The following is a 13096-nucleotide window of genomic DNA, read 5'->3' as shown; positions in this document are numbered from 1 at the left end:
GGCGATATAAGTAGTGCAGAGCGATGTCCATTAGACCGAGGTATCGGTGAGGTCACGCTTAAGTGCACGCGTACTTGAATGAATCTTCAGCATCGATTTGCTTGAAAACAGAATTTCGTATAGCAGAAAGCCGTTCTACATTTCGCATTTATTTTTTCAATTTGCATTGTTGAGTTCCGTGATATTTGGTATGAGACAATAAATATTGTTATGTAAACCTTCAATAATAAAAATGATTTAAAAAAACAAAGTAACAGAATTTGAAAGGAGCTATTACATCATCAGGATCGTAAAGATTCCTTCATTCTAAAGCTTTCTTTTTTTTTTCCCCAAAATTTTCGTAATTTTGCACATACTTGAGGTAATAATTCTTATTTTTTCCTCTATATATTTTCTGAACTTCTCGATAAGAAGTGTTATAAAATACTTCGAAATTATTTTCCAAAAAGACACATTGGAATGAAAGAAGCATAAAACACCGATCGATAGCAAAACTATCCAAAATTCAAGTTCAAAATTGGATCGTCAAAAGAATTCAAAGACATTTCTCGATTCTCGGGAAACCAGCTCGTATAAACAATCTTTATCGTGGAATTTAGTGGAATGCTGTTCACAGGTGGCGCCTCTTACGCAGCTCTTTCCCTTCACAAATCGTAGCTATAGGAGAAAGGAAGCTCAGAAAGGGAACAGCGAATCTAATACCGTTTCCTTCGTTTCTCATTTCAACCTTAAAACAATCTTAATTCGTAATCAAGTAACAAGGCCATTTCATTCTTGAATAAAACTTCGAAAACGCTGATCCAATCAATTATAGCCCGGACACGCTCGTATTAAAGAAAACTGTTGGCAAAGTTACATAATGAAAATTCGTGAGTAATTAACTCACCGCTGGAAAAAAAGGAAGTGCTACGTCCTATGCACTCGGTCGGGGGCGGTGAATTTGGCGGTGCGGAGGGTGAAGAAGACGCAGCGGTAGACGAACGGTACCTAGTGCCTTTCCAGATCACCAGCTTGCCTAGCACGGTGAGCAAAGATTCCCTTAGGGTGTTATGCCTGCTCGTGCCACCTAAGCTGCTGGATGAGTCTCTTTTCGAACATTCGCCAACCGCCTCGACTTCGTCGGAAGACGATGGCAGATTCACCACCGAATGCACTTGGCTGTCGGTAGATTCCAGCTGCAATTGTTGCAGCTGCAGTTTTTTCCTTGTTTTTCGACGTTTCTTCTTTTTTCGTCGGGTACCAGAATTCTCGTCATCGTTGCACACTGACGCGGCAGTCGTCGATCCTTTCCGGCTATCTTCCGCGTCCGATTTTGTCGCAGTGCACGCTACCGAGACTTTGTCCGCCTCGTCGCAGTCCTTCACCTTGGTTATCACACGACAACATTGCGTTACAGGCTTCGCGATGGAAACGGGTAACGATTGGTCGAGGACACGCCGTTTAACACGACCAACGTACCTTCCTCGTGGCTCCCTGTGTGCTCATTTCAGATTTTCCCACTTATTTCTTAATTTTCAATTTTTTCATTTTTTTTAATTTTGTCCTCCTTTTTTTACGGTTCTATCTAATTTAAAAACTTACATGTGAGTTTAGTGTACATTCTTTGATCATCCTTAACGGTTATATATTCAGATAACGTGCGAACATGTTTGATTCAGAAACCTAAATTTAGTTTGATGTAAAATCTTTCACCCTCTTAATGGTTAATATATTGAGGTAATGTGATCGTGTTCAAACATTTAAATGTAAGTTTGATACGAAGTAGACTAGGTATGTTTGCTATGAATGGATCTGTTTAATTTATCTTATTTTAAGAAGTATATTTTATGCTCCTATTGCTACTTCAGTTCGGATGTTAACAAATAAACTATTCTAAAAACGGCGAAAAGCTGGCCTTAGCTTAAGCATTTGTAGTTCATAAAAAAATCCTTAGCTTTAAGGAAAGATAAATAACGCTATTAGACTACTTGAAAGATTTAATGTCTAATCTATAATTCTTTCACCATTGTTAAATATCTCGTTTCAACTCTAATTTTCCAAATAAGTAAGTTTTCTCTAAAAACATCTTTCTGCTATAAAAAGAAGAAATATTATATGGACAGAAAATATTCATTAAAATATCCGTCCACTTTAATTCATTCGGAAACTGAGTTGTCATACTCGATCAGTAAAACGGGGAAACGGTTGTGCAAGAACGCAGAAGGTATAATTATAGATCGTGAATATTCATCGTTCGGTCTTAAACCAGTTTATATCTTGGAGAGATTAGAAGAATCGCAATTCCCCACGTACCTATAGCTCGTTCGAAAAGTTCTATTCTCCGATTCGAAAGAGTTGGGAATTGCTACAAAAGAGAATACGCACGATAGGGATTTAAATAGATTTAAACAAGAGTAATCGAACGGCATTCATGGTGAATCATTAATGGTCGTGATTTCTATTTTCCCTCGCTGTTTACACAGCCCCAAGGAGAAAGGAAAACAAGCTAACGATGCACAGGTTACCGGAAAGATCTATTTCGTCGAAAGGAGAAAAGAGCCAGAATACCGAGTGGAAAGAGAGTTCCCTAAACGCGTCTCTTTAAATTTGTTTTTTCGATTCGGGACAAGCTAAAAGATCGACTTACATTCACATTGTTGCACCGCGAATACTCCAACAACAAGCGTACTAAACGCGCATTAAATCCTATAGTCATTCCTTGGGAAGATGAGATACAACAGTTTATACGTATTTATGATTGAAAAGACATGCATGTAAGAGATCGAAGGTTAAAGTAGTTGATTAATTGAAAGAAATTAAAATTTTTACTGAACTTCGAAGGATAATGTGAAATAGTCATGTTAGACTACTTAATCATAGAGTGATCGCGATGGCAAATCCCTTACAATTACGCTTTGAATGATACGTTTCTAAATGTAACGATGTTTGTATAAATCGCTTGTATTTCTCGTGTGACAAGTAGAAAAGTTGAAAAAAAAAGAAAAAACAATTTTTTTGCCTGTTAAATAATTTAAGTTCAAGATTTTTATTTTACATATTATTTGAAAGATCAGACAAGATCTGCAATTAAATAGTGCAAGATAATACTCTTACTTAAATCTTCAAAATTCTGCCAAAACATTGACATTCTCTTGAGAAATGGATTTTCTAATGCGATTCTGTTATCGTACAATCGATCACAGAATGATGAACGCTTTATCGAGCAAAAACAATCTGGAGAGAGCATGTGAATCGGTTTGAATGGAACAAGTTTGTACATGTAGGATACGTGTCTATTCTACATGTAAGAAGTTATCGATTGGTTTCCATTTTCCGTCGTAGACGCCTCTGACCGGTCTCTATTATATATGCTTATAAGTACGTTGTTGGTGAGAAGGGTATAGAAAAATGATTAAATATCGTCGTCGATGTTCCAGAAAGCGTCGCATTTGAAAACTGTTAAAAGTACAGGATAGTAGAATGACTTGGTCGCGTGCGAAAATGTGTCATGGACAGCGTATGATACAAGTCGACAGACTTTTCCGGCGTCTGCAATAAAGCCGCGATATGCAGATGACCGTAAAGTTGAGTGGCTATAACGGATCTTTATTGTGTTACGCAGATCCGTTCGAGTTACCGTGCTTAACGCCATTTATCGAGGATTATTACACTCCATTAGGATAAAGTATTTCATGTATCCCTCGTGTTTCTTAATTTCTATAACTATGTTGCTTCGGTTATTTACAAGTCGACTGAACATTTTTTTAACGTTCTACGATAATTCAGGCGTGAAGAAAATATGAGAAACTTATTTGAATACACGATTTGTCGCCACAATTTTATGTTGAATATCTTCTTAAAACACTACAAATCTTTCGTCTTTGCTAAAATTATTATTGCGAAAGTAAGATTGGAAGCAAGATGGAAATACAAAAGCTCGAGAATCGCAGCTTGGTTAACCCCATTAAAGTCTAATTCTTTGTTTTCAGTCAGTTTATATGATTGAATTTCGTTCTCTGACATCGCAATTATGAAAGGGATTTCCAAGAATTTACTCCATTCTTTCTTTCATTTCTTTTCCTTAGATTTTACGTTTTGCGCTGTAAATATTGTAATTTGCAATGAATACTATAAATACCGCGAACAGAAACATTTTAAGAACTCGAAGAAAATTTATGATAATATTAATTAAGAATAAGGTCTGTCTGTATGTAATTAAGACTTATTACTTTGATGATAATTAATGGTAAGATTAAAGATCAACCGGAATCGTTTACCAAGTCTCTCATAAATTCAGGGAGCAGTTCTCGTTTGAAGATGTTACCAATTTTTTTTTTTTTTTTTTTTTTAAGTGTATAGTTATATAGAATTTATATCGTTCTAAATTGCAAATCAAAAAAATTTCTAGTCACGTCTGTTTAACTCAGCAAATATGTACATCTATTGGAATAATATTTTTACTTTAATTTGTAAAATCATATAAATGATGAAATTATGTAAATGTTACGTAAATGAATTATTCTTTAATTGTTTTCAACGGTGCAAAACTCCATATCATTATTTTTTGTTATTTTCATTGACATAGATGCATGTACATAAATCGAGTATAAAATCCTTGATGAGATATAGAAACGAATGTTAATTTCTTATAAAGTCATTATAATTTTCGCAACAAATCAAACATCGATTAAAAATTATGATAGATATCTTGATCGATTTATATCACCAATCTATGATATTGAAAAAAAAATCGTTTGTGTGAAGTTTGCTTGACCACTCTGAAGAAATTCCCCACAAACTGGCTCATAAATACCTCACCACTTCTTTATTCTTGCAAGTTGGTTAACTGCTACACGTAACATTCACATTACGCACAACAAGATTAGACTTGCGTGGAAAATCGGTAAGAAATAGTGGAAAAACCGAACGAAGAATTTATTTCAAGATTTCCACTGAAGGAGGATTCGAACTGGGGACCTCCGCTTGACTGAAACTGGCATCTTACCGATTGACCTAATGCTCACCTTACTCTCCACCTTTTTTCATGCTTCATATAACATATATATATAAAATATATATACATACATACATTTTACATATATATATGTAGAAAAAATTACATCTTATGTAAATTATTATTTTCTATTATCTTTTATTTTCACGATATAATGATTTTATAATTGGTTTATAATTAATTTGATTTGATAATGTAATTTTATTTTTTATTTTATCTATTCTTAAATTTGAAGGATAATTTAAAGAATGAATTCACGTAAGGATTCCACTGATGCAACAATTTGTACTTTCGTTAATCGGATTTCAACGATTACCTTGAACGTTGATCGTTGCTTGCTTAGCGCGCATGGTCATGATGGCATATATGTATTTATTATTTAACTTATTATGACTGCGTGAAACAAATTTGACTGTCGTATCGGTAATTATTTTCTCGTTTGTGTTTAAAGACTAGAAAATAAGTTGTTCAATTACTACTGTATACGTAAATTGTGTAATTTGTTACAAATATAACCTCCAATTATTTCTTGTGCTCATATCACAAAATATTATTTCAATATCTGTTACAATTCATTTCTTTAAAGCATAATTTGCTTGATACTAAAATATTCGCATAACATATTCAACGAAACTATTTAAAAGAAAATTACTACCGCATATAAAAGTGCGGTATTAATTTGGTTCAAAAATTACGATACAATTTCCATAATATTTCCATAAATAATCATTTAATAAGAACCATTTAATGTTTTCACACTTAAATTTTTATAACTTATCACAAATTATAAATTTTTATAACTTTTACAACTAATAGCAAGGGGAATAACGAAGCGACCCGATTCCGAGAGGGATCACCCTATATATGTATGAACTAAAGAAAAACCAGACTCTAGATATATATCTATTTACGGCATGGCACTTAATTGAAACAGTTCATATAGCGATTGCAGGTTAATATATGATATAACCCCAAGGCAATTGGCTTATTCGCACGTACATCTATCTCCTAGTTTTACCTATGACAGATGTTCTGATTTTGGTTATTAATAACGAATATCATATTAATATTTTCAGAGTTTGTAGCATACATTCTAATTGCAAAATGTTTTCAATATATGTATGTTAATAAAATCTCTTTAATTCAGTCAGTAGGATCATAAACTCACTAGATGCAGAGTAATTTTAAAAGTCGCAAAACGCGGCGCCATCGTGTATTTTCTTTTTTCATTTGTCATTGCAAAGTTTGCTTAAACTTACAAGCTACTTTGTTTTCTTTTCTCTGTACGTTTCATCTGAGAATGGTAAACGAGGTGAATATGCCGTCGCGTTATGCGTTAAGTATACAATCATCGGTAAGACAACGGAAATTTATGGGACTTTCATATCGAGATACGTAAACACTAGTGCATACGAAATAACATAGAGACACTATGCAGAGCTTACATTTCAAGCTCCAATCAAACTTATAGTGCACAACAAGATTCCAGAGAACTAGATGAAACGAACAATTTTATGCAGATTAGAAGATGGCGTTATGAGATGTAAAAAGCATATTTCTTTTTAGAAAGGCACGAAGATCATTTTCCTAATTTAAGGAATGTTCTAGTACACTCAGGGAACCACGTAAGAAGTGCACTGATCGTCAAACGGCACACGACAGCCACCGAACGGAAATCTAATGAAGATGTACAAAAACATACAAGTTTTTAACGACCAAGAAGGTTAAAGTCTCAAGTACTTCTCAAAAATTAAATTTCCACTCGTTCATCGCTTGAAGACGACATGTATTTAATTTTCAAAAATTATATACGCGATAATGAAAACTGAACAAAGTTCATGATACAACTCGAAAGTACATTATTATGTTCATAGAAAATTAATTTACCTCGTTATACTCGAATTGATATTCAATTGATACAAACAAATACATATTCGAATTTTAGTGAAAAAGATATGACATACGATAGTCGTATATTTTTGTAAATTATTGTAAGGCAGTAATCGTGTCATTGCATTACTAAGAACTAAAATATGCTCTACTAGCGACCTCGCGCTATCGGCTATGTAATTAGACGTGACTTCGGGCAAGTCTTTCCGTTTTTGCCGAAGCCACCGCGCGACTTCCGTTCGTCGTGTCCTCGAGAGGATTGGAGGACTCACCTCGAAGACCTCGAGTTCCAGCGTGTCAACCTCGACGCTCATCGTCTATCCTACGCAAACTATAAACCTTGTATAAGGCCAACCTCTTCTTCCTCGTGGCACTTTAGCCGTGCCGACGAGACGATGTCCGCCTCGCCTCTTACATATTTCCACCTGGGTCCCTCCTCTTCTTCGTCCTCGCGAATCATTGCAGGTGCAGGACGGCATTAGCCCGTTAACTCTGTTTTCGTTGAATCACGATGCCTGTTTACGTTCACGTTTCTACTAATCATCTGACGGTTGTGTCCTTTAACCGGCATCTTTTTTCTAATAGTAACATGTACTATTTTGTGTTACGAGGATCTCACTATTTTTCGTGAATAACAACTTAATGAAATATCACCGACAATCCGATGATTTTATCACACGTGTTTTTGAGTTTTGATTTGGCTAACGTCGTTGGTTAATTCACAAGTAATCGTCGTAGCGTGATTTCACGTTGCTTCCTCTACGATGATTCTTCTACCGAAGGAACAACAAATACGTAGCGATAGTGTCACGTGACAGTATCAACACAATGTTTTCGTGTCGAAGACTCGGACCATTTGAGGTCGTTGAAAGATTTATTGTAAGAAGGCGTAACTTTCGATATCTGCTAGTGATGGCGCGGACTTCCTACGTGGTTGAAGGGGGTTTCTGTAAAGAAATCATCCTGTCACCTGATCCTGCGTGCATATATAAGGATTCGTTTACCGTTACACGTTCGTAAAGTGTCATTACTGCGTCGAAATATTGCGTGGAAATTAGGAAACGATTTCGAAATGTTAACGCTAAAATTGAATCATCCGATTGTCTGAGGTATGAAACATCGCAGAGAAACATCGGCCAGAAATATCAAGCTATTTTTGTTTAAAAAATACGTATGTTATGAACACATTGACCTCCGCTTAACGATGTTACTTTCATTCGTGTTTAAAAATAAACTGAAAAATAAAAGTCAAGCGACGTTTTCCGTTGTCTGTTACGAAAGATTCTTGGCAAATTTAAGTCAAAGTAGAATTATCGCTTCCACTTCGTACGATGTCGGACGTATCTAACGTAACCCTCTAACATGGAATTTGATTAATTATCAGGGAACAAGTATCGCAATCATCTATAGAGGTTATTTCTCGATTAAATCGTTAACGTTATATGTAAAATGAATGGGAATGCAGATACTGTACATATACAAAAGCGTTACGTTGCTTGTATGCGGTTACGTATAAATTTTATACTTGTTGCATGACATGTGGGAACGCTGTTCAGTTGCATAGGATCGATATTTAATTTATTATCGGAGAATTTCAGAGATCGACATTAATTAAGAAACTTCAGCGGAACATTGTTTTCCGATGTATGCCTAAATAAGAACGTGGCCAACCTATTCCTGGAATTTTGTAACGTTGCGACAATATTACATTACACAGAATTTAAATGATATAGGTATCTGCTCAAGACTTATTAAAAATATACAAATTTATTTTAAAACTTCTAAAGTCCCACAATAAAACATTTTTTAAGAAACCTAATTATGAAAGCAAATGCAAACCAACCAATAATATTGTTACTAAGATAATAATAATATTTCTATGAACAAAGTACATCGAGATAGACTCGCATGTTACAGAGAATGAATTTCTGTCTCATACGATTACGTGTACATCTGAATTACGTAGTCGTCACAATGGCATAAAAGGCATAGAGCTACGAGTATACTACAATAAATAACGAAACGCGTGTGTATTTTTCGTTTGATAAATAAGATTCCCCTTGTTGAAGAAGATAGAGGGGGCTAGGGAAGAAGATTCAATTTAACAATGCCCCCCGTTGATAGAAGGAGCACGCGACCGGCGCGAATCCTTTTTAACAGCGATGTTTTCTTCGCTTGTCCTTGATTCCGTATGCACGAATGATGTCAACGTGTTCAACGAAGCCGCTTTGGGCGTCTACGAATAAAAATATCCGGTGTGTGTACCTCCTTAAAGTATTAGCGGTTCGCCACGATGTGTCTTGATCTATAGTACGGCTCGAGATTTCCAGGGAATCCATGACGAAGAAGAGCAAAACCGCTCCGCTAGCCGATCTCCTAAGACGCAAGAGCTACGATAATGGCTCTTACGTAAGATGCCAGTGGCTCTCAATCGGCGGCAATTCTGTTGTCGTTTTCGCGGAAATTGGTTTTACCGTACGAACACAGTCTGATGTTTCTATCATTGTAAATACGCAACGACTAGACCGTATGAACGCACCATGAAACTATTTTGGAGTGCGCGGCCGATACTACTAACTTTACCGAATGATAAATCGGAAGTACGCGCGCACAGCACACTAACGTTCATAAGTATCTGAACGCTTTGGTAGATTTATTTTTGCAAATTAATTACGAGTTAAGCTCTAGAAGCAGTATCTATTATATGCTTTCTTGTAAAGTCAATAGACTATAGATTTAGATTATCTACTAAAAAATAACAGTAGTATATATTTTCAATTTATAATTAAATATACAATTCGTCCATACCGACCATTTTATATATCACTGTTTGAAATAACGTGGTAGTCTGCCAGTCTGAAAGAATCTTCTTTATTTAACTTAGAGTTCAGAAAATTAAACTATCTTTTGTGATAACAAAATATAGTTCTACTAGCTTGGATTATTTTAGAAAATATATAAATATCTTATCGCGTTATGATATTCTATTATAGAACAGATAAGAATAAAGTATAGAATCATTGTAAACTTTTTATCCCCAATTTCTTGATTAAATTATATCCTGTGGAAGAAAAGCAAATTGTCCAAATACTTTAAGCGGTATTGTATAGGGTATAGACGGTAGGAGCTCGTATTCAATCGCGTCTTGGTATCTTTCGAAGGCTTTCAGCCGGATCAATTATAAGATTTCTTAATGTGATTTTATGCTACGTCATCTCTTTATACGAATAATCATTGATTGTCCTCGAAATTCTCTTCTAATACCGGATACGCTCGATATTTTCGTCCATACGAAATCAAAATACACACCCATGTTGCAATCGTAAATATTGTTGATTACAAAAACGGGCGCATACGTGACGGAAGTTCATCGCTCAAAGCAAATTGATCGTTTCACGGACTTTCATCGTTACTCTTTTCTTTTCTAGGCGCACAAAACAGCACGAGATGAATAATCTTTTTTTTTTTCCGTTCTTTTACTTGTTGCGTGGTACGACAAGGCAAAACATTTTTAAAACCCTCTGATCTATTATTATCGTTGTATAAGTAAAGTGTTATAGTTTTAATTTAATAAACGATGCGATGGTATAACACGTAGTTATCATATAAATGTAATAAAAAGTATATTATAAGTTAACGATGAATTGAAAATGAATGATCCACAAAACGAAAATTGTTGAAATTTCTAAACTCGAATCTCTAAAGTTAACCCTGCAACGAACTACCGCAACACGGCTGAAACTTGCAACGAGATTCTTTATGATTCGTTTTAGCAGGGTTCACTTGAAATTTGCTTGAAAATACAGCCTCTCGCCGTCTCAATGATAATGGAAAAGCTAGAAGAGATCTCGTTTCCACGCCCTTCTTCTATTACGTTATTTCACTTCAGAAATAAACCCGGAGTTCGAGAAGGCTCTCGGCAGATTGTAAATTGGTTCTTGAAAAATGAGAAATCGTGTCGACGCCACGTGTAAACCTATTACATTAAGAATGAAGTGAGAGAAATAAGAAAAAAAAATAAATAATGGAACAAATTTCCACATACAAATATAAACAGAAAAAAAGAAACAAAAATTCAATTTATCCTCTCGCTCTTTCCATTACGAGAAATCAATAACGTGTCTTATTTACCGGTTCGATCGAGTCTTGGCAATATAAGACTTTTCTAGTCTATACGATTGTTATATAATCCACATTTCATGCAACACATAAGATAACAGCGCTAAAACTCATTAACGAGAAACGGCAAACATCATTCGCAAACTTTTTACTTTGGAAGCTGCCGGTCTTAAATCCAATAGTTGGCACTGATTCAGCTAGTTCGAGTTATCGACATCAATGAGAAATACATATCTGTTTAATTGCATCTTTGTGGTAGCCAAATATAACGATTTCGTTCTTCGTTCTTTTTTTCTTTCTTATATACATCATCAAAAAGAGGAATAAAAGAGGTTCCCTTACTCTTTTTTTTTTTTTTTTTTTTTTTTTGTAGAAGAAAGGAAGGGCAAATGTTAATGAGAATGGGAAAGTACAGACATTTGCGTTGTATTTGGAAAGTCTCAAAGAGGTAGGCGACGGAAAACAAAAAGGGTCACAATTCCAATGACAAATGGAAGGCGTTGTTACACCATGCGTTTCCTCCGTTGGTGAGGAATTTTAACGGAATTTAGTGCGCACGCTGTTATAGACGGTGTCGCGATATATAACGAGTTTAGCGAGTTTCCAAGTATCTACAAAACTGCAAGAAGAAGACATAGAAGTACGAATGAGTATGCAATCCTTTAAAATTATATCTTGTATAAATAATCTTAAATAGCCTGATTTAAAACGATTTTCTTTTATGATTTGTAACTAGACTCCAGATATTTATGCATTCGAGGGAAATTTAAAGATGTAAAAATGTAAGGAACCCATATAATATGCAAATATGGACATATAAACTATTCAAAGTAAAGTACTTGTTATAATATCTATTGGGTGAAACAGATGTCTATATGGGTTTCATAAAAATGTGAAATTAATTGATGAAATCTATTTTAAGTTATACAATTGTCAAAATAGTAATCAATTAGAGAATTCATAAAAAAAAGAGAGATAAAATGAGAAATCGTGAAATAAAACATTTTTTTTATAGCTTAATAAGTTTCATCGAATAATACGTTTGGAATAATTGGTTATATTAATTTCTAATATTTTTAGTATTGTTGTTTCAAGTTGTATACTCGAATGTTGAGATGATCTTTTCTCATCTCTTTATATATATTATATATCTATCATAGCGTGTAGCAGTTGGCATTATTCATGCTAGTTTGTTTACTATCGTGCAACATTTATGGAAATGTATAAGGAAAATTAATAATAGTGTACGAAATATTTATTGTACGCGGTCGTGTCTAATGCTCGTGACGTTCCATTTCGATATTTCCAGACTACGATAACTATGTCGACTTCCTGAGGCTAAATACTTCGTAATGACTCAATTGCTTGAAATTCGCGCAGAGAAACGATTGCTAAATGATTAAGAAAATGCTTGCATTAAACAGGAAGGTTACCATTCGATCAAACATCCATTGTTTATATTTATAAATATTATATCGCCAGATTACATCTAAAAACTCATCGATTTTAGAATCTGTAAAAATTATTTCGAAATATAAGCTATTTATTAGGATGAAAGTGTGGCAATTATCCAATAAAATTTGTAATATTAAAGGATAAGATCAGACCTTAAAATAGGTTACTTTCCAATCCTTTCTTATGTATTAAACAATACACACAAACAATATTTTATATTTATGGAGACCCGGGAAATCTAAAAATTATCAGCTAAATTATAAAAGAGAACATTTTTTTTAACAATGCTCTATACAAAAATAGAATGTATCAAAAATACATTTTTAATGTCAACTATTAAATATTTGAAAGAAGAGAGGTTTAATATTCCCGACATTTTTATTGAGGTCATAGTTTCAACACGTTGCGGAGTATAATAAGGAGGTAACAATATCATCCACAATCATCGACACCAATCACAAGCAAGTCATTTACGGGTAGATTTACATTTGCTTAGGAAATTGCTAAATGGGCGCCGTCACTGGCGTCAAAGGTGCTCGAGCGATTCTGTGTCTGTTACGCCCATTTCATTTCTTTTGTATTACACCATCAATGAAATGCTAAAATAGATGGACAACTAACCTGATTTGAAAAGAATTT

At 34.5% G+C, this 13096-nt stretch overlaps 1 protein-coding gene across 16 annotated transcripts in view; it reads right to left on the bottom strand.

The window, feature by feature from the left end:
* LOC122568451 (phospholipid-transporting ATPase ID) overlaps nucleotides 1-13096 on the bottom strand; it is a 69592-nt gene that overhangs the window by 10276 nt on the left and 46220 nt on the right. For 11 of the 16 annotated variants that reach the window (XM_043728181.1, XM_043728182.1, XM_043728184.1 and 8 more), the window contains one exon: nucleotides 887-1364. The exons of 1 other annotated variant lie outside the window; for it this stretch is intronic. In XM_043728181.1, coding sequence (XP_043584116.1) covers nucleotides 887-1364 — 478 coding nt within the window. Of the gene's footprint in view, nucleotides 1-886; nucleotides 1365-7155; nucleotides 7860-13096 lie in introns of all 16 variants that reach the window. 4 more of the 16 variants (XM_043728192.1, XM_043728191.1, XM_043728193.1 and 1 more) reach the window with 3 other exon arrangements.

This window comes from Bombus pyrosoma, linkage group LG6 (assembly GCF_014825855.1).
Source record: "Bombus pyrosoma isolate SC7728 linkage group LG6, ASM1482585v1, whole genome shotgun sequence".
In the NCBI taxonomy this organism is placed as follows: Eukaryota; Metazoa; Arthropoda; class Insecta; order Hymenoptera; family Apidae; genus Bombus; species Bombus pyrosoma.
This window is presented reverse-complemented; position numbering and strand designations above follow the sequence as displayed.